The sequence below is a fragment of the Chlorocebus sabaeus genome, chromosome 29 (genome assembly GCF_047675955.1).
Source record: "Chlorocebus sabaeus isolate Y175 chromosome 29, mChlSab1.0.hap1, whole genome shotgun sequence".
In the NCBI taxonomy this organism is placed as follows: domain Eukaryota; kingdom Metazoa; phylum Chordata; class Mammalia; order Primates; family Cercopithecidae; genus Chlorocebus; species Chlorocebus sabaeus.
Genome location: NC_132932.1, coordinates 4298743 through 4322440, shown reverse-complemented (window position 1 = coordinate 4322440; position 23698 = coordinate 4298743). Strand labels below are relative to the sequence as shown.

General features: G+C 34.1%; 2 protein-coding genes across 2 annotated transcripts; both read right to left on the bottom strand.

Annotated features, from left to right (window-relative positions):
* Positions 1-7239: 7239 nt before the first annotated feature.
* Positions 7240-13121, bottom strand: LOC103231314 (olfactory receptor 4K1). Its single transcript, XM_007990612.2, has 2 exons — positions 12904-13121; positions 7240-8348 (listed from the first exon to the last, which is right to left on the bottom strand). Exon 2 carries the CDS (start codon positions 8327-8329, stop codon positions 7394-7396), a length of 936 nt encoding a protein of 311 aa, XP_007988803.1. The 5' UTR covers positions 8330-8348; positions 12904-13121; the 3' UTR covers positions 7240-7393.
* Positions 13122-22475: 9354 nt separating this feature from the next.
* Positions 22476-23447, bottom strand: LOC103231315 (olfactory receptor 4K5). The gene has a single exon (XM_007990613.3). The coding sequence runs from the start codon at positions 23445-23447 to the stop codon at positions 22476-22478; it is 972 nt and encodes a 323-aa protein (XP_007988804.1).
* Positions 23448-23698: the final 251 nt, after the last annotated feature.

Genomic DNA, 23698 nt, shown 5'->3' with positions numbered 1-23698 from the left:
GGCGGGCGCCCCTCCCCCAGCCTCGCTGCTGCCTTGCCGGTAGATCACAGACTGCTGTGCTAGCAATGAGGGAGGCTCCGTGGGTGTGGGCCACTCCCGGCCAGGTGTGGGATATGATCTCCTGGTGTGCCTGTCTGCTTAAAGCGCAGTATTGGGGTGGGAGTTACCCGATTTTCCAGGTGTTGTGTGTCTCAGTTCCCCTGGCTAGGAAAAGGGATTCCCTTCCCCCTTGCGCTTTCCAGGTGAGGCAATGCCTCGCCCTGCTTCAGCTCTCGCTGGTCGGGCTGCAGCAGCTGACCAGCACCGATCGTCTGGCACTCCCCAGTGAGATGAACCCAGTACCTCAGTTGAAAATGCAGAAATCGCCCGTCTTCTGTGTCGCTTGCGCTGGGAGTTGGAGACTGGAGCTGTTCCTATTCGGCCATCTTGCTCCGCCCCCAACAAAAATATGTCGATTTTCTTCTTTACGTGGGCTCTTAGGATATGTATATATGTACTGTGTAAACTCATTTCCTACTTTGTAAAACCAAACCCATTACCATTAGTATGAATTCCCTCAACTTTCTCTCTTAAGTGTCTAACTTAAGAGATACAATATTCAACTTTATATAACTTTCTTAACACATCACTAAGAAAGTTATATGTGTTAAGAAAGTTATACAAACTCATCTCTTCCCATTTATACCCTAAATTCTTGAGATCAACTATTACATCATGTCAGTTGTCCCCAGATCATCATCTCCCATTCATTTCTCTTGAAGTTTTGTTTAGTTGTTTCCTTCTGTACCCTTTTCTGTTCTGGGCCCTTGTTGGCTCACTATCATGGCTACATTATCTGGCTTTTCTGCCTCTAGCCTTTACTGAGATTGGAAAATGAAAGGAACAGGCAGGAGATTAGAGGGAAGGAGAGAAAGGTCTGGATTTTACCTCTATTTCTCCTCCCTGCCACTTCACTACAATTCTTCTAGTAATCTACCCTTGAGTATTTATATCTTGTAGGTCCCTTTCTGGCTCTAGCTCTCATCAGTTTCTAACCCTCTTCTTGTCTCTTCAGGCCAAGAGTAATAAAGTTTCCTGCTGGTTCTGGTGATAGGATGCCTCGTTTAATCCTGCCAATATTTTTATAGATAGTTGATCCTCATATTATATTGAAAACCTTTGCCAAATATGTTTTATGTTTCCTTCTGTGACCTTGACTAATACACTTCTTGACCCATTGTAATGGGTCCGCTTCCTGCTCAACGCTTACAAAAATGTGACCCACCAAGCTATTTCACTAAATAAATGGCCTCCAGTTTCAGGGGGAATTTTGTCATTCTCCTGTGAGAAGGTGCTAAAGGTAGTTATTTTTTTTAAATAACATTTTTTTCTGTATATTTTTCTATATATTCAGTTACCTACTGAGTATCTCTATTTGTTTTCATATACACACTTCAAATTCATTATGGACAATATTTGACTTATCTTTCCTGTATATGACAAATAATAAAGATATTTTTTTAAATGAATGAACGCCTGGTGTTGTGTATTGTCTTGCTAGCTCCTCAAGCAAGAAAATTTTGCACCAATTTTGTTTCTCCCTTACCTTCAAATGTAGTCAATTAATAGGAATTATCTATATAAACTTTAAATATTTCTGAGTCTATTCAATTCTATTTTACTATGATCCTCAACTAGCCCAACTTCATTACACACTGGATTGATGCAATAGGTGTCATCAACTTATCTCATTATCTTTATGATTTTTTATTTCTAATACATTTTCTGTAATCAATCAAATTGCTTAGTCTGAATATGTAACACTAAACCTCCTACAATACCTCAATCTTTCCATTGTACTTTTAGCAAAGTTGAGATTTCTTAGTAAGACTTACAGCATCATTCTAAAATTAATCTCTCTACCCAGGCTTATTTCCCATTCTCTTTGTTATTAGTTTGAGTAATTCTAGCTAGTGTAACGAAATATCATAAAATTTTAGGTACTTAGCCACATGAAATGATATATCGGCTCATGTAACTATGCTCAGTAGTGTTATGGTTGGTGACTGGTCACCTGTCAGTGATTGGGCAACCCAGGTTTCTTCCATCTTTCTTTTTGAAAAGTTTTATCTTGTTTTTAATTGTCACATAATAATTATACATATATATGGGGCACAATGTGATGTTTCAGTACATGCATACGTTCAGTAATGATAGAATCAGGGCATTTAGCATATTCTTTATCTAAAACATTGATCATTAGTTTGTGGTAAGGACTTTTAAAATCCTCTCCTCTAATTATTTTGAAATATACAATATTAACTATAGTCACCCTGCAGCCAATAGAAAAAATAAACACTTGGGGTGATGAAATAATTTGTGCAACAAACTCCCATGACACGAGTTTACCTGTGTAACAAACCTGCCCGTGTACCTCTGAACTTAAAATAAAACTTATAAGAAAAAGAAATGCTACTGATTTTTTTGGTTGATGCTGTATCCTGCAACTTTACTGAATTTGTTTATCACTTCTTAGAGCTTTTTGGTTGAACCTTTATATAAAATCTATGTATAAAATCATGTCACCTACAAATAGAAACAGTTTGACTTCCTTCTTTCCAATTTAGATCCCTTTTATTTATTTCTCTTGCCTAATTTCTCTGGCTAGGACTTCAGTACTATGTTGAATAAAATTGATGAAAATTGACCTCTGGTCTTCTTTCAGATCTTAGAGGAAAAGCTTTCAACTTTTCCCTGGTTAGCTGTGGTTTGTCATTTTTGGCCTTTATTGTGTTGAGGTACATTTTGTTCAAAGTTTTGATCAAAGAGCATTGTTGAATATTGTCAAATACTTTTTCTGTTTATCAAAGTGATAAATTAGTTTGTATCCTTGATCCTAGTTAATGTGATGTATCACATTTATTGCATTATGTAGGTTGTATTATCTAGAATGAATCTCATTTGATCATGGTGAATGATCTTTTTAATGTGCTGTTGAATTTGGTTTGCTAGTATTTTCTTAAGGATTTTTGCATCTATTTTTATCAGAGATATTGTCCTGTAGTTTCATTTTTTTGTTGTGTCTGACTGGTTTTTGTATCAGAGTTATGCCCGCATTGTAGAATGAGTTTGGATGAATTCTCTCATCTTCAATTATTTTGAAATAGTTTGAAAAGTATTGATAACGTCCTTTAAAATGTTTGGTAGATTTTCAGCAGTGAAGCCATCAGATCTGGAACTTTTCTTTGATGAGAGACTTTTTATTATAAATTCTATCTTGTTACTCACTATTGGTTTCTTCAGAGTCTCTACTTTTCCATAATTCAATTTTGGCAGGTTGTATATGTATATGTTGGCATGTAGTTGTTCATAGTAGTCTCTTAGAATCCTTTGTATTGCTGTTACATCAGTTGTAATGTGTACTTTTTTATATCTGATTTTGTTTGAACCTTCCCTCTATTTTTCTAAATTAATCAACTAAAGGTTTGTTTCTGTTCAAAAGACTCACTATGGATTTCTGTATTGTTTTAGTAACTATTCCACTTATATCTGCTCTCATCTATTTCTTTTTTCTACTAATTTTGTGTTTGTTCTTTTTGTTCTAGTTCCTTGAGGTATGATGTTAGACTGTTTATTTGCGTTTTGGGTTTTTTTGCCTCTTATGGTACAGGTGTTTATTGCTATAAACTTCCCTCTTGGAACTGCTTTTGCTGTATTCCATAAGTTTTCATATATTGTGTTTCCAATTTCATTTGTCTCATGAAGTATTTGAATTTTCTTTTTAACTAATTCATCAATCCATTTGTTATACAGGAGTATGTCGTTAAATTTACATGTATTTAAATGGTTTCTAAAGGTTTTCCTGTTAGTGATTTCTAGTTTTATTCCATTGTGGTCAAAAGAGATACTTGATTTTGGTTTTTATAGATTTGCTGAGATTTGTTTTGTGGCCTAATATCTGATCTACCCTGAAGACACTTCCATTTGCTGATGAGAAGAATGCATACTTTTCAGCTGTTGAGTGGGATGTTCTGTGAATATCTGTTATGTCCACACGATCTAGAGTGCGCTTTATATTTGTTGTTTTTTGCTGAATTTTTGTCTGGATGGTTTGTCCTTTGCCAAAAGTGAGATGTTGAAGTCCTCTATTATTATTGCATTGGAGTCTATCTCTCCCTTTACATCTAATAATATTTGTTTTATATGTCTGGGTATTCTGGTTTGAGATTTATATATATTTGTAGTTGTTATATCCTCTTACTGAATCGACCCCTTCATCGTTATATCATGACCATCTTTGTCTCTTTTTAGTTTTTGAATTAAAGTCTATTTTATCTGATCTAAGTATAGCTACTCTTGCTCTCTTTTGATTTCCATTTGCATGGCATATAATTTTATTTTCTTTATTTTTAGTCAATATATGTCCTTACAGGTGAAGTGAGTCTCCTGTAAGCAATGTATAGTTGTATGTTTTTAAAATGCATTTTGTCGTCTTTTAATTACAGAATTTAATACATTTCTATTGAAGGTTATTATTGATAGGCACGGATTTACTATTGCCATTTTGTTCATTGTTTTCTAGTTATTTTATAGGTCTTTGTTTTTTTCTTCCTCTCTTGTGTTTACTTTTGTGGTTTCATGGTTTATTCCATTCTCTTTTTCATTTGCGTATATGCTGTAACTTTTTTTCTTTGTTGTTACTCTGGGTCTTTCATAACAAATCTTATAGTTCTAAAGATCTAAATTTCTCTGGATATTCTTGCCTCTTTATATTTCCATATAAATTCTAGAATCAGCATGTCAATTTGCTCAAATGTATTATTAGAAATTTGATTGAGATTGCATTAAATATATGGATCAATTTGGGAAAAATTAAGCATTATCAAACAACATTGCTAAATGCACTAATTTTAATAGCTTAAGATATTTTCTACATATATACAGAAATGCATATATATATATATATACAGAGAAAAAGTTTTTCTAAAAATATATTTTTTCTAAGTGTATATTTTATTGCTATTTTGTCTCAAACCGTCTGGAATCTTCAGCACATTGAATAGAAATCGTGATAATAATATTTTCTATCTCATTCTCAATCTTAAAGGAAACATATTTTAATTGTAATATGTAGTCTCCAGAATTGTGACATAATAAATTTCTTTTTTTTTTTTTAGCCACCCATTTTGTAGAAATTTGTTATGGCTGCCCTAGTAAACTAATACAACATCCAAACATTGAAATCCAAATCTATTCTTTCCATGTCTTTTTTACTTCAGGAGTAAAAAATCAGTTTTCTTTCTCATTTCTATAGTACATTTCTCCACTATGACATTCTTCAAAACCTAGATTGTATTTTAATTATTTGTGTTTAATTTCTGCCATATTTGATACTAAAATTTTGATGGAAAGGGATAATTCATATTTGTATAATTCTGATAATATATTTTATACACAGTGTAAATTTATTTCTTATTGAATATATTTAATTTGGTTTCTAAGTTGGTGCTAATAAATGATCACTGCAAAATTCTAAATTTAGAGTTGTACATTTTGATGAGGGAAAACAGAGAGAAAGCTCTCATACATCATCAGTTTTGTTTACTTGACAGGCAGAAGGAGCAAAAGGCTACCTGCACAGAATTCATACCCCTCCAGGTGGCTGTAGAATTACCTTTTCAAAAGTAATAGCACTAAAGCTATTTGTATGTTTTATGCTTCACAAAGTGCCTTTATTTCCATTATATCCTCTGTGTCACATAGTTGCTGCAAAATAGCTATTTTTAACAACTTTATTTTACATATGAGAATACTGAGAATGAGAGCAGTGAAATGACTTCATTTTTGAAGTATACAGTCAACACCTTTTCGCTTCCACTAGTAGTGAGGAGAAAATAATACTACCAAAAATATCACTAGTTTCATGTTTATTGTGTGTCCAAAATGTTTTTGGCACCATATGAAAAATATAACAGGTAGTCAAGTTTAACAGGTCATTATGTTTGACAGTGTACAAATGAAGTTGACCAAAAATAATCTGATGCTCAAAAAAAAAAAAAGAAAAAAAACCAGCTAAACATAAACAGTATGATGATTTAACAGGACTGTGTATCTATATCTAATATTTTGCTTCCACTAGGACTTAGCATGCAGAGTTAATATCTGTACACATAGCCACTAACATAACTCTTACGATTAAAATACGAATCTAGATTGGTGACAATCACAGGCTTTATATTTTCCATAAAGTAGTTCTTTTTTTCATTGTCATTATAGAATACAATTAGTCTTTCTATTCCAAGAACTTTTGATAATGCAAATCTCAGGGAGAAGTATGTAAGAAAACTTTTAGCTGGGAAATGAAACAATACTTAACAGATGCTTTTAATCACTAGTATTAGAGGTACATACATTTTACTTTTCTCTCTTCTGTTTTCAAACAAATATGAAATAATAGATTTCAGTTTGGGTCTTCAGTAGCAAAGGATTTGTATCACTCTGTACATTTGTGTGTTTTAGATACTTAACTTTTTCTTTGAACTTAAATATTCAACATCTGCCATATTTGCAAACAGTTTCAAAGATATTCAAAATTTTCTGTGAATAATGTGGAATTCATTATAGCCAATTTATTCTACTTTAAAAATAAGTAGGCTTGTGAAAAATGTGTGTGTGTGTATATATATATACACACACATATATACACATGTATATTATATATATATGTGTGTGTGTGTGTATATATATATATGTTGTTGATGGCACCAAATACCTAGAAAATTTTGTAGAAAGTAAAAATTTGTGTCAAATAATCTAAAGGAAAACAGAAAAAATATAGGAACAAAATAGTAAATAGGGAAAACTATAAATACACAAATATAACCAAATTATAAATTGCTAAAATACTTAATACATAAGATAAAGAAAAGCTAAAAATGTATAACAACAAGGTGAAATCCATGTTGTAAAATGTAATACTTTTTCTACTATGTCAATGTATGTTGTAATGTTATAAATAAATTGGGTAAAGATATCAGAAATTCAGTATGCCTGTATATTTTGATTGTCAGGTCTAAATATATCATGTATTCAATTGAAGAGAATCACAAACTTAGTAACATGAATAACATTTTATGCACATTGGAATCTCTAAATTCTTTATAAAATATTTTAAAGTATTACTAAATATTTTCAAGACAATTTGTACTTTAGAATTATAAACAATGAAAAAAATAGTTAACATTATATATAAATAGAATCAGAGACTGACTTGATACAATTCCCTTGCATTTAAAACAAAAAGCCAATTCTGTAACTCAACAACCCATATCTCTGGCAAAGATGGTTGGCATGACACTGTGATACACTGGAGGATCTTCGTTCTAATTCAGGATTATGCTTCTTCATAGCAATCTTAGTTTTTCCAGGAGTTCACATGGCGGTTTCTCAGCTTCCACATGGCTGATTTAACATCTTCATTCCTCAGAGAGTAGATGATGGGGTTCAACAAGGGAGTACAAACAGTGTAGAAGACAGAAAGAAATTTGTCCACAGAAAGTCTGCTAAAAGGCCATATATAGAAATAGATGCAAGGTCCGAAGAAAAGAATCACCACTGCGATGTGGGCAGTTAATGTAGAAAGAGCCTTGGATGACCCACTGGAGGACCTGCGTCGCACACTGATCAAAATGATCGTGTAGGAAATAATTAAAGCCAGAAAACAGCTCAATGATATCAGTCCACTATTCGTTAGGGTCATAATTTCCATTTCATATGTATCCATGCAAGCCAGCTCTATCACCAAGGGAAGGTCACAAAAGAAGCTATCCACCTCATTGGGACCACAGAATGGCAGGTCCACTGTAAAAGCCAAGTGGCTCACAGAATGAAGAATACCCACCGCCCAGGAAATAGACACAAAAATTATACATAACCTCTGGTTCATAATTGTACCGTAGTGCAGGGGCTTACATATGGCTATAAATCTGTCATATGCCATAGCTACAAGCAACATCATTTCACTCCCAACAAAACTGTGAAGGAGGAATATCTGGGCCATGCAGCCCTCAAAGGAGATAGTCTTGTGCTCAACAAAAAAGTCTACAAGCATCTTGGGAGTGGCAAAGTTAGACTGACAGATGTCAATGAAAGAAAGGTTACTGAGCAAGAAGTACATAGGAGAGTTCAAACGGGAGTCAAAAGAAATAATGATAATAATTAAGACATTGCCTAGCACTGATGTCACATAGACTACAGAAAAGATAGCAAAAAAGAAAAGTTGAAGTTCCCAGGAATTAGAGAGTCCCAAAAGTACAAACTCAGACACCACCGATTCATTTGTGTGAGCCATGTATCCAATATGCGGTTACCTAAAAAAAGAAATCAGTAAAATTTCACAACGATTGGCATTATAATACCTCTAGTTTATAAACAAAAGAAATATAGTCAATTTAATTAAGTTATTTATATTTATATATGTAAATACTCAATTGACTAGTATTTAACACCCATGATTCCTATGAAAGTTGAAAGAGTATGAAAAAGAGGATTGAATATGAATCCCTGTCCCTGTCATAATTAGAAAAAAAAATACATATACTAAAGTAACTAAAATATAAAACCAGAAACAGGAAAGTATAAGTGACAATACTTTAATAGCATAAGTATTAATAAGATTACAGAGATTATGCCAAAGTGGTAAAATAAGTTTTAGCTCAAATAACTTTTATTTTTGTGCTAAAACTTCTTAAAAGCTTGAAATTTGCTAGCCAAAAATGAAGGAAAATCTGTTATTTCAGGCAAAAGGAATAACAGGAATAAAGATACAAAGGTAAATATATAAAGATGTACTTTATTCAGGAACCTGTGAGTTGAGTGGCCTGACTGGAGGAGAGGGCATGCTAAGAAACAATAATTATTAAATTACCAATGGTAGGCCGGGAGCAAATCGTTAATGCAATTAGCCTTAAACACAAGAGTAAGTGAAACTGAGGATCATAATGTTCTTGAAAGTATTTTAAGAAACAATAAAAGCAGCTGGGCACGGTGGCTTATGCCTATCCTCCCAGCATTTTGGAAGGCTGAGTCGAGTGGATCACCTGAGGTCAGGACTTTGAGACCACCCTGCCAACAAGGTGAAACCCCATCTCTACTAAAAATACAAAAAAAAAAAAAAAAAAAAAAAAAAAAAAAGCTGGATGTGGTAGCTGGTGCCTGTAATCCCAGCTAGTTGGGAGGTTGAGGCAGGAGAATCTCTTGAACCTGGGAGGCAGAGGTTGCGCCTCTGCACTCCAGTCCGGACAACGAGAGAAACTTTGAAAAAAAAAAAGAAAAAGAAAAAGAAAGAAAGAAGGAAAGAAGGAAGGAAGGGAGGAAGGGAGGAAGGGAGGAAGAAGGAAGGAAGGGAAACAATAGAAGCAATTTGCCATAATAGAGAAGGAAAAGCCAATGGTGACCCTCTGAAAGTTTCTCTGAAGGTCAAGAACATTGCCTTTCAACCTTTTAACAGTTAATCAAAGTTCACCTTCTGTCACATAAAGACCAATCAACGATAAATGAAACAATAACCAAGAATGTGTTTTCAGTCTCTTTCTTCTGTCTTTTATCTCTTTCTACATATGCCTGACAAACTTGAATTTGTCAAAATCTCTAACACATTTCAGGAATGGTCCTTTAGGAAATATCTCATATGGTTCATTTCAAATGCATAAGAAGTTCTCAGAAAAGAAAAGCTAACTAGCGTGTAAATTGCCTCTTAAATGTGTGTGTGTGTTTGTTTGAGACAGAGTTTGGCTCTTGTTGCCCAGGCTGGAGTGCAATGGCGCCATCTTGGCTCACCACAACCTCCACCTCCTGGGTTCAAGCGATTCTCCTGCCTCAGCTTCCTAAGTAGCTGGGATTACAGGTGCCTGCCACCACACCCGGCTAATTTTGTATTTTCAGTAGAGACGAGTTTTCTCCATGTTGATCAGGCTGATCTCGAACTCCCGACCTCAGGTGATCCTCCCGTCTCAGCCTCCCAAAGTGCTGGAATTACAGACGTGAGCCATTAAATGTTTTTTGACATTTTCTTAACACATGTGACCACTTGGTCCCAGAGAAAACCCTCCACAACCTTCCTGAAGTGGTTCAGTAAACATTTTTTAACTTAGCTCTGTGTATCCAACATTAAACAACAGATATATATTTGTCCTTATACTAATTGAAGCTCTGTACCTTTCCATATTCTTCAGTGGTTTGTTAGAACCAGGTTAATTAGAGATGACCAAAATAATAAATATTATATATTTTAAAAGTTAAAATTGTATAGGTAACCATAAACCAATTTAAAAAGTATTTAAACTGTGTCTAAGCTTTCATTATGTCATTTTAACCTGGATGTTGAAGAACTATATCCTACACTTTCAGGGGCTTCCATGTTTACATATGGTTAAAATATGTAATTTGAAGAAGAATGCAGAAACCTAAGTTACTCAAGAATGTAAATGGATCAATGAGGCATGAACCGACCTAACTGCAAGTTTCCATATGGGATCTCATTTCCATGTGGAAGATTTGGGGCAGTGCTGGCATGTCTAATCATGTGTATACATGAGCAGGGGAAACAAGGTAGCAAAGAAACATTAAAAAAGAAAGATATTCCCATTCCTAAGAGTAAAAAAATTCCTAAAGAGCTATAGTTATGAATTTAAAAAGATAAAATTTGACACCATGAGGGACTGCTTATAGCATTCTATTCATTGTGGAAAGCCTATTAAATATGATTATTTAATAGAATAAAACATTATTTATTTTCATAGGTTATTAAGCAAAAGTTATCCTTGACACAGAGCATGCAAATAAATTTAGATTCTACTACTATGGGTATAGAATATATACCAGCTCATTATACAATAATCATAATGAACCATTATAATTACAGCAAAAAAATGCTCCATACTTGAAATGTCATTTGTGATAAGATTTACCGCTTAAATGAACCGCACAGTATTTTGTACATACATCTATCACAGCAAATATTAGAAAATGTGCTTTATATAAAAAATAATAATAACATTTATAGCACTTTCTATGTTCTAAGCAGTCTCCTAAGCATGTGACATGCATTTGTACTCCTTTAATGCTCAAAAATAACCTTACAGAGTAGCTACTGTTCAAATATGCATTTTAAAATTGAGGGAACTAAGGCACAGAGAAGCTTAGGCTAAGTAAATTGCCCAAGTTTATACTACTAGTAAGTTGTATACTTGTAGTAATGACTCCTATAGTAGACTGGGAGATGCTTTTGCACAAACAAAGCTAAATCTTATGAGTGATAGAACAGAGTGATGGGGCTCTAAAGTGGGACAGGCTTGGATTCAATCTCAGCTCCTAAAATTTCTAATGGAATGAACAGTTCCTTGACTTTTCTCAACTCCTTTTCTTTTTTCTTTCTTTTTTTTTTTTTTTCTTTTTTTTTTTTGTTATTATACTTTAAGTTCTAGGGTACATGAGCATAACGTGCAGGTTTGTTACATATGTATACTTGTGCCATGTTGGTGTGCTGCACCCATCAACTCGTCAACACCCATCAACTCCTTTTCTAACGTGTGAAATGGCGATGTCACTTGTTACATTTCAGAGTGGAACATAACAGGCATTTACATGGGAGTGGGGATTGAAAGAGACGAAAGAGGGTGCTCAAGAGGACAAAGGGGGAGAAAGAGGGAGAAGAGAAGGAGCAAGAGAAAGAAGAGGAGGAGGAGGAAAAAAAAAGAAGGAAAAGGAGAAGGAAGAAGAAAGAGAAGAAAACATGATTAACAAAAAATTGTTAAATAATGTTAGTGGTATTATTCCTTTTTCAAAAATCATCTTATCTTTGAAAAATATATTTTTTGAAAATATCCAAATTTCCCACAAATTATATCTTTTCAATATCTAATAAATGATAAGGTTTTTAGTCTTATTTTTCAAAACGTAAGAAACAATTAGAAATTCCTCTCCAAACTAACTTCCTACGATTTTTTTTAATGCAAGTAGAACAGATCAGGTTCAACATTATATCTCATTTTCTTCTTAATAATTAAGGTAGTTACCCAATAGTATAGACAAGTAACATTTGCTACTTTCTAGCGGTGTGACTGAACTTAAAATATAGAACTGGATTATCTCTAAAGCTAGTTTCATTTCTAAAATTCTAAGTGCAGAGGCAGTTATGGAAACACATGGAGTTTATAAAAGTCCGAATTCCTTGGGCAGTCTGCAGAGCACCCAGAAGCTTCTTCATTATTGAATCAATCATTTTGTCATTGCCACTATACCTCAGAGATAGGAATGTTTTCAGATTCCAAAATACACCATAAGAAAATTTCCCTCTTCTTCATGTAAAACCAAGTTGGGTATGAAAGGGTTGCTGTTAGATTAATATCTATCTATACAACGTGTCAATAGAACTCTGAAATCATAAGCATGATACTTTTTCTTGTCTTTGTTTTAATGTATAACACTTGATTACCTATAAGCCTAGAAGCAAACAATAAAGGATATCCTACTGACCATTACTCTACTGTGTATAGCTACACCTTTCTTCATTTGAGGCAAATTTTGGTAGTCAATAAATATTTGTTAAACTAATGGCTACAGAGTCACTGAAGAGAAAGCATAAACGGGTCAGGGAAGGGAAAGATAATGGTTGTAACATATGTTCCTCTGACTATGAGATTTTGATCCTCTTCTTACCAGGGTTGCCCAAAAGCAGTACAGTGGAAGAATGATATAGACAGAGAAGTGGAGAACAGGAATGTTCTTCCAGAGGGAGTTTTCAATTTGAGACAACAACAACTTCCACTTTGCTATCTTCTAGTTGTTGATTTTGCATCTATAAGAGATCTTGTTCATTATTTCTCTAGTGCAACAATATGTTCACAATGAATGTGTAATACTTACACTTTGGAAAAGTTGTCCAAGTCTTTGACTTCTTCCTTATTTTCTCCAGTTTGGTGTCCTCTAGTTTGTTTCTGTTTCCCACTTTCTCCTATGAGTCTTCATACTGAAAATATCTATAATATAGTCTTAACTTGACGCATTTTAACTTGGTTCCCTACACTATGCCATATGGAAGCGAGCCTCTCAAGTCCTGTCTTGAGGTAGTGAGGGCTCTGATCGTCTTGCACTCAACCGAGCAATGACAGTATCTTAAGGCAATACAATATAAAGCCTTTTAACCTCATTCTAGAACTGATTTCATTGGTGAAGCAAGAAATCACCCTTCAGAGCTCTTAGGTCACTTTCCAGTGGGAGTAATTATTTTTCACAAAATAATTTTCCAGAAATGGAAAAGAAAAAAAAAATTGCTTGTTTGTTTTGCCAGCTAGTGGATACATATGAAGCAAAAGATTACTTGATTTTAACTGAGTATCAGTCAGCAAAGGAAGTATTTAAGTATTCAACTCCTAACTTTCTGTTAATAAAACAATCACACAATCTTAAAAATGATCACCTTGCCTCAGGGTGTTTCCTCCAATCACAAGGAGCCCACTGCTTCATAAGACAGTTCAATCTATGCTCCACTGTTTCTACCGTCTGTAATTTAAAGAGTAAATCTATTAGCACTTCAGTATTATGTTTCTTCAAATATTTAAAGAGGCTCTCATTTATTCCCTATATAAATTTATTTGTTTCCCAAAATACATCAACAGTCTTTTTCAACTATATTTTATAGAGTAAGTTTTATAGATATCCACAGGTTCTGATGTAAGTTTCAAGTGGTGATCTTTAAGTATAGAAATTAAAGGTGAGAGTCCCTATTAATTAGTGTTTCTCTCTATCTTCCTATGTATCCTCTGTGTGTGTACCCCTTAGTAAAACGTTCACATATATAAGCATCTGTGCAAAATGACACATATTGCAGCACTGACTGAAGGAGAGAGATACTGGAAAAAACCTAAGTACATATATATATAGAGAGAGAGTGGAGAATTATAATATTTTAGTGTGATGAAATACATTCAATGATTAAAATTGTTAAATAATATTTTGTACATATATAAGGTTAAAAACATAATGTTGAGGGAAAAAAATTAAAGATTGTAAAATTATGTTCAAATTTTTATAAACCAAAAAAATGGACACACTTATGAATTAAATTTTGAAAATATCCAGACTACAAAGAAAAATTCTAAAATGCATAAAGTCTAATGTAACATCTTAAGCGAGAAATACAATGACAAACAGACAGTTAAGACACTACCACAATAGTAAAATAATGGTGGATTTCAGCAGCAATGATTCAGGGAAGACTCAGTGTCAACAAAGCATCTGTTTTTACCAGACAAGCATAATCTTGACTGTTTTTCATGCTGTCTGGCTTCTAATGCTCATTTTCTGAAGCTGCTTCTCTAAATGTACTACCAAACATGCAGATAATGCCAAATCCTCCTAATAATTGTGTTTTGCTCAGGATGATTAGAAATAGTTTCTTTTGATTGCATAAAATAATAATTATTAAAATAATCTACAAAGGTTACTAGGAGATAAATTGTGTGAGAGTAGACAGGAAATATTTGCAAGAGAAAAATAACCAGAAATAACTTTACTAAAAAAAATAACAAAAGCTCCAAGGTGAAATATTTTGGTCCATGCTCTCTGTCTCTCTCTCTCTCTCCCCATACCCACACGCACACACACACACACACACACACACAATGTGCAATATGTATAAAATGTATATATTAAATTATATATATTTATATATAAAGAATAAATGGAACAGAATAGTATCCAGAAATTAACCAAATATATATAAATTATAATTTTTAATAATATTTATAATAATTTAAAGAAATATAGATTACTATATAAATGAAATTCATAGGAAAAGGTAAATTTCTATCTGCATACATATAGTTATAAAAGCAAAATAAATTTTAATTGGATCAAAGATTAAGTTTGAAACATTAGAAAAAAAGCACGTGAAGATTTTTTAATAATCTTGGAGTTGGTAAGGCCTCTAAAGCATGACATTAAAGAAGCCATAAATATATGGATATGTAATGGATAGAATTGACTGACTTAATCATTTTTAGATTTGATATATCAAAAACCCCACAATGAACATTAATAAAAATCGCAAACTATAAAATATGTGCAACACGTATGACCGCGACTAATTCCTTGTAAATCAAAATACTATTAGAAATGAAAATAAAGAAATATCAACAACTAGGTAGAAAAATGAGCACATACACAGGGAGTTCAAAAGAACAGACATACTTTACAACTCTATGACAATAAGACCTCCTTACCTTATAGATTGAAAAAATGTCAACATAATTTGAAGTAATTTGGGGAAAAATATGTTAAATCATTGTCAATGAAAGTTTCATTAGAAACATACATTGTATACTTAGTGAATATATTTAAAGCAGAAAACTCTTAATTTTCAATTAAGAGACCAAAAATGCCCAATTAAAAATAAAAACCCTATTTCTTATTTGGAGAAATAAACAAATAGGAATTTAAAATAAACAAATAGGAATTTTGAAAAAAACAAGCTTTTTGTTGTCAGTTAAACTGGCAAAGATGACAAAGAAAAGACACGCATTAGATACACACGGGAAAAAGACAAACATAATTGAAGTCACAGAAGAAGAGAGCACAAAGCTAGAGCAATAGCTAAAGAGATACTGGCTAACAGCTTTCCATAACAATTAGAAGTAAGTATACTTCTAGCCATAGAACGAAGATGTTCGATAAACCACTAGCAATAAATAAATAATAAGCAAGCAAGATCATAGTAAATCCTAGAATTGCTGGGGCAGGAAGCACAAAATCCATAAGTGAATCAATGGGAATGTTGGGGAGAGAGTCCAATCTATTCCTTGCCTATTCTTTGTTATCTATATGTGAGTATTTTAGCTACTGGTAATGCAAAATTACAAATTCACTGTCGTTTCAATGAATATTTTACATTTTGGGGTTCACCATCTCAACAAATTTGAGTATAATCTCAACAACAGTCTCTTATCTGAGGCTTATATATGCCATTCCAATGTTGTTTATGGCTGGAAGCTTCTCAGAAAAACGGATCTCATGATATGTCTCTACTGTCACACCTCTTCACTGTAAGTTCAATAAATTCCACCTTCTTCACTGTAAATACTTTTGTCTCTAATTCCAGAGACAATCTTTGTGGAATCCTATATCCATATATCGAACACTCTGTGTGCCCTGGAATTGTGTCTGGGGAGAAGGAATACAGGTAAGGAAGGAAAATTCATATCAGGAGTAGGAATGAATTCCAATAAAGACAAGTCACTACCACCACTTCAGAGGAAGGGGTGTGACACAGTTAATTTGACACCAAATGCATGTGGTCTGTCTGAGGAATGGCACCATAACAAGGCTGCAGCATAACTCCCTTCTGCCAACAGACCAAGAGTTCAGGAGCTGTAGTAGTGGTATGAGACTAACCTTGTTAAAAGAGAGTCCATGTTCCTGGTCCCTGATGGGCATTGCTGTGAAGTACAAAAACCTACACACTTAGAGCTCACTCACATAGGTTCATCCTCATTCTTCCCTCCCAGACTACTTTCGTCCAATTTTCAATTTTGATCTTCAAGACCCCTAACAAGCTAGCAAAGCCATTTTTCAAAGCCCATGAATTCATGTTTATTTTTACTTATGACCAGTTCTCCATCTAAAGCTGATAACTAAGTGTGATGTTTACGGCTCTGGCCAATGAGAGAATTCTTCCTCATAAGTGTCCGTGAAGGTCATCTGAGTGAGTTGTAATGCAGCAGCAGTCCATTTTTTGGCTTGCACCAAGACATAGAATGAAGTCATCCATAGAAACTCTCTCATGAGGCCATAATATTGAGCTTAAGAAAATATATTAATGCCAGAGAAATACTTGATAAAGGATTTAGACTCCCTGTTCATACCAATTACTAGTGCCTTTATACCTTCAGCATGGTCCTACACATGCCATTTCCAATGTGTGATGGCTTGCTGCTGTGGCAGCTAGAAATTATGACTTAATAAATCTGATAATAGTTCATGATGAGCAGTGCTCACATAGGCAGTCACTTGGAAATCAATGGTCAGGTACTTAGTCCCTAATAAGACCCAATAGCATACTAAGATCTATGTTTTAAACAATAAGCAATTGTCTTCTGTAGAGATTTTTTTCTGGAATCCTAAAAGTTAGTAATTGTTATTTATCCAGTAATTGTTATTTATCTAATTGACTTTTGTAAATAATCTACACAATCTCCTTATTTATCATGGATATCTCTATTTCATTGGATTCCTGGTTGACATAGCCTGAATGGCAGGGCAGTTTGCACTGAAGACCAGAATTAGTACAGGGACTCACTGAAAACTGGAGATGCTATGAATCAACCTAAAATTGATATAAAGTAGTATTTATGAAGCAGTTTTTATGCTGCCTATAACATTCAATGATCTTGCAAGAACTGTGTCTCTTTCTCAGTGGTAAAGAATATAAAGCAAAATAATGTGTATTTTATGTGATGGGAGGATACTCTAGCCTTCCCTAGTGTATTGGACTCAAAACCTAAATGATTTGGCAGAATTCTGAAAATAACTAAGGGTATTGCTAACCTTCTTGTATGTCATTTCCTACCCGCAGGTCTAATCAGAGCATGCCTATAATGTGTGACTAATATGATGTTCTATAGATTATCATGACCATTAAGTTCCCTAAGGACTATATTATGACAGAGAGTAAAAGAGTTTTAAAAAGCTGAACAAACTATAAATGTTCAGAAAGTTATGGAGTAACAAATGTGAATTTTTAAGGGTGAGAACTCCATCACAAGATGAAGTTGAGTGGTTTTCTGCAACTTGTTGTGAACATGTTAGTAGTTTTATGATATCCTTCATGTACTCAGTATGAAGTTAAATCTACTGGAATTTCAATATATTGCAAATACAACATATAATGTGGCAAGGATCTTCTCCATGGAAAAGTATTTATGATGAAACATAAATTAGTTTAAAATGTAAAACACCTATGGTGAAATACTGGATCGTGGTTCTGCTGACAGATCCATTCCACCCACACCCCACCTTTATGTTCCTCTAAAGACCACCCTGAAGTGCCTTTGCAATCACCTACTCTGTTTTTTCCTGGTGGGCTCTGTTACTCTGTGTTCCTGGAAAGTGTACCTCTGATACTTTCCTCCTTGTCCTGTGATTAACTTGACTTATACTATCGCCAGTTGTCTAGACTTAGTCAATGGAACTAAAGCTTCTTCATCTTTTATCCTGTTGGCATTTTGAGGTACTCTCTCCACTAACCATGACACCCTCTCTCTGTAAAGTCTGGAGTATCACATTAGCTCCTTCGAACACTTCTGAACTGGGCATTGTCTGAAGGACTGTTCCTTGTCAGAAGGACTGCTCATCAACTTAGTTCATAAGCATAGCAGAAGTAGCTCAAATTGTGAGATCTCAGGAAACAAATAAAGTCTGCCTTGGGTTTGGTAGCATCCCTTCTTACTTTTTAAAATATCCAGATTATCAAAAGCAATTTAGGAATATATTCATCTACCATAGACAAATCCCCTAATATGGTAGAGTTTGGCTTAGGCAGGGAGAAATATGTTAATTAACTCATGGTGTGAGTTATCATGAAGAGGGATCCATATAATACAGAGCCTGTGCAGAGTAAAAAGTTTTTTTTTTTCTTTTCTTTTCTTTATTCTAAGAGAAATACCTAAAAATTAAAAGACTGAAGAGATTGGTGACTTGATCAAAAGCTAAGTAATCTGTTCAAGGTCACAAAATAGTCATATAATCAATGTTCAAATCCCAGTTTTTGACAGCCAACTCAAGACACTTTACACTTTTTCAATTGACTAGAGTTATTTCCACATTTACTGAAATGTTCACTTCTGCCATTTTATACAGTTAAAGGTATTTCTCTGTCAATTTGTACAGCAGTGCAGGGAAAGTCTATAGGATCTGTAAACCAGAAAGAAAAAACAAAGAATTTTTAATACTATTCTGTTACTTTGAAATGTGTGTATTAAATAGTTGATTACCAAGTTATATTAATAGCTGCTTTATTTTTTATATTTTAAACAAAATTTGAGGTGGGATTCTACAGCACATAATATCACAATCCTAACCGAAATGTAATGCTATGTGCCTTTAATAGTTTCCCTTAACTAGGAATTAATTAAATTAGAAATTCATTGCTATTAGCATTAGGAATGTCTCTGTTTTTATTGGAACTAGAGTAATTTGAAAATTTTGTGGAAATATGCTGCAATAAACATACATGTACATGTGTCTTTAGAATAGAATGATTTACATTCCTTTGGGTATGTAACCAGGAATGGGTTTGCTGGGTCAAATGGCATTTCTGGTTCTAGATCCCTGAGGTATAGCCACACTGTCCTCCACGATGGTTGAACTAATTTACACTCCCACCAACAGCATAAAAGCATTCCTATTTCTCCACAGTTTCACCAGCATCTAATGCAAATCAAAACCACAATGAGATACCATGTCACACCAGTCAGGATGGCGATTATTAAAAAGACGAGAAATAAATTTTAAACAGTGAGTTTACCAAATGATAGCATTCACTTTATAAATGCTATCTTTTTTTTTTTTTTTTATACAGAGTTTTGCTCTTGTTGCCCAGGCTGGAGTGCAATGGTATGATCTCAGCTCACTACAAAGTCTGCCTCCCAGGTTCAAGTGATTCTCCTGCCTCAGCCTCCCCAGTAGCTGGGACTATCGGCATGCGCCACCACACCCGGCTAATTTTGTATTTGTAGTAGAGACGGAGTTTGTCTATGTTAGTCAGGCTGGTCTCAATCTCCCGACCTCAGGTTATCCGCCCACCTAGGCCTCCCAAAGTCCTGGGATTACAGGCGTGAGCCACCATGCCCAACCCCATCATTTTTTTTATATTTCGAAGCATGTCATAGATGAATTTCACTTTAGTGCATAAATAGATGAAGCTACTGACATTTTTTATTCAACTAGTTCCTGATTTCTCTCATTATCATATTTGACCAGATGCTTTTGAATGCTTCTGATTTTTTGATATCTTCAAAATACTTTAAAATACCTGTGTCTGGCAAAGTCTAGTCAGGAGACAGAACCGACATGAGTAATTTGAAAAAAGAATATTTAATATAAAGAACTAGCAACTGGTAAAAGGAATTAGCTGCTACAAGGAGAATAAAAAATAACTCTAAAAAAATACCCTAAGGGAGAATTGACATCTTTTACAATACTGTTTTTCTATTTATTAATACAGTGTCTATCTTCACTTAAGTTTTATTTACTAATACACGCTTCATTACCACCTTTTGTTAAGTTTTATAATTTTCTCTAAATGCACATCTTTAAATTTGTACATAAGCTTAGAGTATTTGTTGTTTTGCAAGTTATGTTTTTTACGTAAATATTTGTAATTTTTTGTTGACATGTTTTTTCTTTTTCAACATTTATTTGTAAAAGATGTCAATTCTCTACAAGTTAATATATGTGTTGATATACAATGAATATAATAAATACCTTTGTATGTTAACACATGAATCCAATACAATTACAACAAAATCCCAAAATAATATTTTAAGAAATCTGACAAGCTGATTGTAAAATGTTTACAGAACATGAAGGGGATAAAACTAACAAAGGCACTGTGAAAAATGAGAGAACTTAATCTATCAGACATCAAGATTTATTTTAAAACTATAGTAAATTAAAACAGTATAACATGGGTGCAGGGCTAAGCACATACGTTAACGAAACAGAACAGAGTCTAGTAACAAATCCATACATATACTGAAGCTGAAAATATAAGAGAGGTAGTATTGCAAATGGAGGGAAATGATGAACTATTAAATAAATGATACCAAGTCTGATTTCTACATATTTACAAATATATAAAAATAGATTCCAATCTCCCAACATTTACAAAATGAATTACAAAGGGATGAAATTCTTAAGTATAAAAAGCAAAATATGTTTTAATTTACAGAAGAAAATCTAAATAATGTCTTTATGATCTTGACAGAGAGAAGGATTTTTTAAATCAGACACAGACACACAAAAAAAGATATCAAAAATGTTTCACAAATACAATCACATTTAATTTTTAAAAAATTATTACAAAAGGCCATTTGAATAGCTGATGTATTTTACAACACTCTTGAAATGAAAAAATAAAATAGAGTGATGGGGACCAGATCATTGGTTGCCAGGGGTTAAGATCACAGGGGAGACAGCACAGGAAAGTTTCTTGGAAGTGATGGAAGAGGGCTATGTCCTTATTGTGGTAGTCGTGGCTACATGAATCTATTTATGTGATGATATTTCATAATACTATAGAGCAATGGTAAAAAAATAAAATAAATTAAATTAAAAAAATAAAATAAAAAAGAGTACATGTAAGAACTGATTAAATCTAAATCTGAATCTGAAGAGTCTTTAGTTTACTTTGAAAAAAAAAAACAACCCTAGGCCTAAAGGAGAGAAACCAAGGAAGAAATAAATGTGGAAGGGTGATGCCCTGCCCAAGGATGAGTTTCAGAACGCTTTGGAGAGAATATGAGTGAGGCCCGCTGGATGGAGAGAGGTTCTCTGGGTTGCGCTGGACCAGAGCTAGTTCACAGAGGGTGAAATGAAAATGGGACTCAGAGAATTTAAGGCCAAGGCTGGCAATAAAACTTGCTTAAAACTTGCTGGAGGATGAGTACCACTGGGTGCCTGAACATAAGCCACTGGCAGCTGCACTATAGGAACAAGAGAAATGGCAGAAATGAAAATCTTGGTGTTAAAATAGTTCAGCTTTCTAGATTCTCCTCTCTCTTCTACAACTCATAATCTAAAAGGAAATTGGAATTATCTAGCCAATCAGAGAAAGCCCTTTAAATGAAAGGTTTAAAATGGAAGCTTCTGAGTATATTTCATTCCATATTTTAAAGCATTGCTGGCTATTTGAAAACCATATGGGATAGGTATAATTGATGTGGGGAGAGGCGTCTGACAACCTAATAATCTCCACTTAAACTTAAGCACTTATATTAAATCACAGATTGGCTATTCCCTGAAGCTGGCAAAATTCAGTTTCAGATTCTTAAATGCTATTCATCCATATAGACGTTATAGGCATGTCATTAAGAAAACTCATAAAGCCTAACAAATGTTTGAATGTATGTCCACCAAAGAATTAGGTTCTCGTTGCTTTTTTTCATCATATTTACATTTACCTGTAACAAAAGCAGTAAATGCATACATATTATCCATCTAGTACCCATATTTTATTTCTGGAACCAGTAATCTAAACAGTGATTTTTCCATGTTTTTGATATTTCACTTTCACTTGATACCTAGAAAAAGACTTGTTAATATTCATTGAATATTCTCTATAGTATCTTCTTCACAACTTTCCCCACAATTGAGATACACCACAAAAAAGGCTTAAAATATTAAACAGGGTATTGACCTGAGGAATTTGAAGGAATTTTGTCTTAATGAAGGGAAGCTCTCACTACTAGTGACATTTCAGAAAGTATCCTTGACCTCAGGTAATAGTTCACAATTTTCCTTATGGCAGCCTTCATGTCCCTATTCCTTAGTGTGTAAATAATGGGGTTTAATATGGGGGTGAAAACAGTGTAAAATATGCCAAGTAATTTATCCACAGGATAGATGGTAAAGGGCCATACATAGATGAAGATGCAAGGTCCAAAGAATAATATTACTACTGCAATATGGGAAGCCAGCGTAGAAAATGCCTTTGCCGTTGCAGCTGAAGACTTGAGCAAAACCGTGACAAGAATAATGGTGTAGGAGCTGACCAAGAGAGAGAAAGTGCTTAGAGAAAGAACTCCACTATTGACCACAATTAGTATTTCAATGATGTTAGAGTCCAAGCAGGCAAGTTTGGTCACCCGAGGAAGATCACAAAAAAAGCTGTCTACTACATTAGGTCCACAGAAAGGCAAGTTCACAGTAAATGATAACTGGCTTAATGTGTGCACCAAGCCCACAGCCCAGGATATCGTTACCAAGACAGTGCATGTCCTTCGGCTCATGATGATCACATAGTATAAGGGTTTGCATATGGCTACATACCTGTCATAGGCCATCGAAACAAGTAGCACCATCTCCCCTCCAGTAAAAAGGTGAATGAAGAAAATTTGGGCTATGCAGCCACTGAAAGATATGGTCTTGTGTTCACTCAGAAAATCTGCAATCATCTTAGGGGTAGCAAAAGAAGCCTGACAAATGTCAATAAAGGAAAGGTTTCCCAAGAGAAAGTACATAGGGGAGTGCAAGCTGGTATCAAAAGTCACTGTGAGGATAATGAGAAGATTTCCCAGCACAATGACCATATACAACATAGAGAAGAAAACAAAATAGAAAAGCTGGAGTTTTTGAGAACTACAGAGTCCCAACAGTACAAACTCAGACACCACTGAAGAATTGGCCTTATCCATGGTTCCAGGCTGCAGACTTGTTCTGAAACAACTCTAAAGGAGGATAAATAGAAAGGAATCAGAACTTGAATTAAGAATACTTTTAAGGTGAGGGATGCTGAGCTCTCAGATATAATGTGCATTTGCTGAATGCAAACATTTTGAAGAGGCCATAGTAGTATGTCTGGATAGGTGGATAATAGGAAAGAACTTATGTAAATGTCTAAATACTGCTTAATAATTTAATCAATAGAATTAGAACCCCTTGAGTT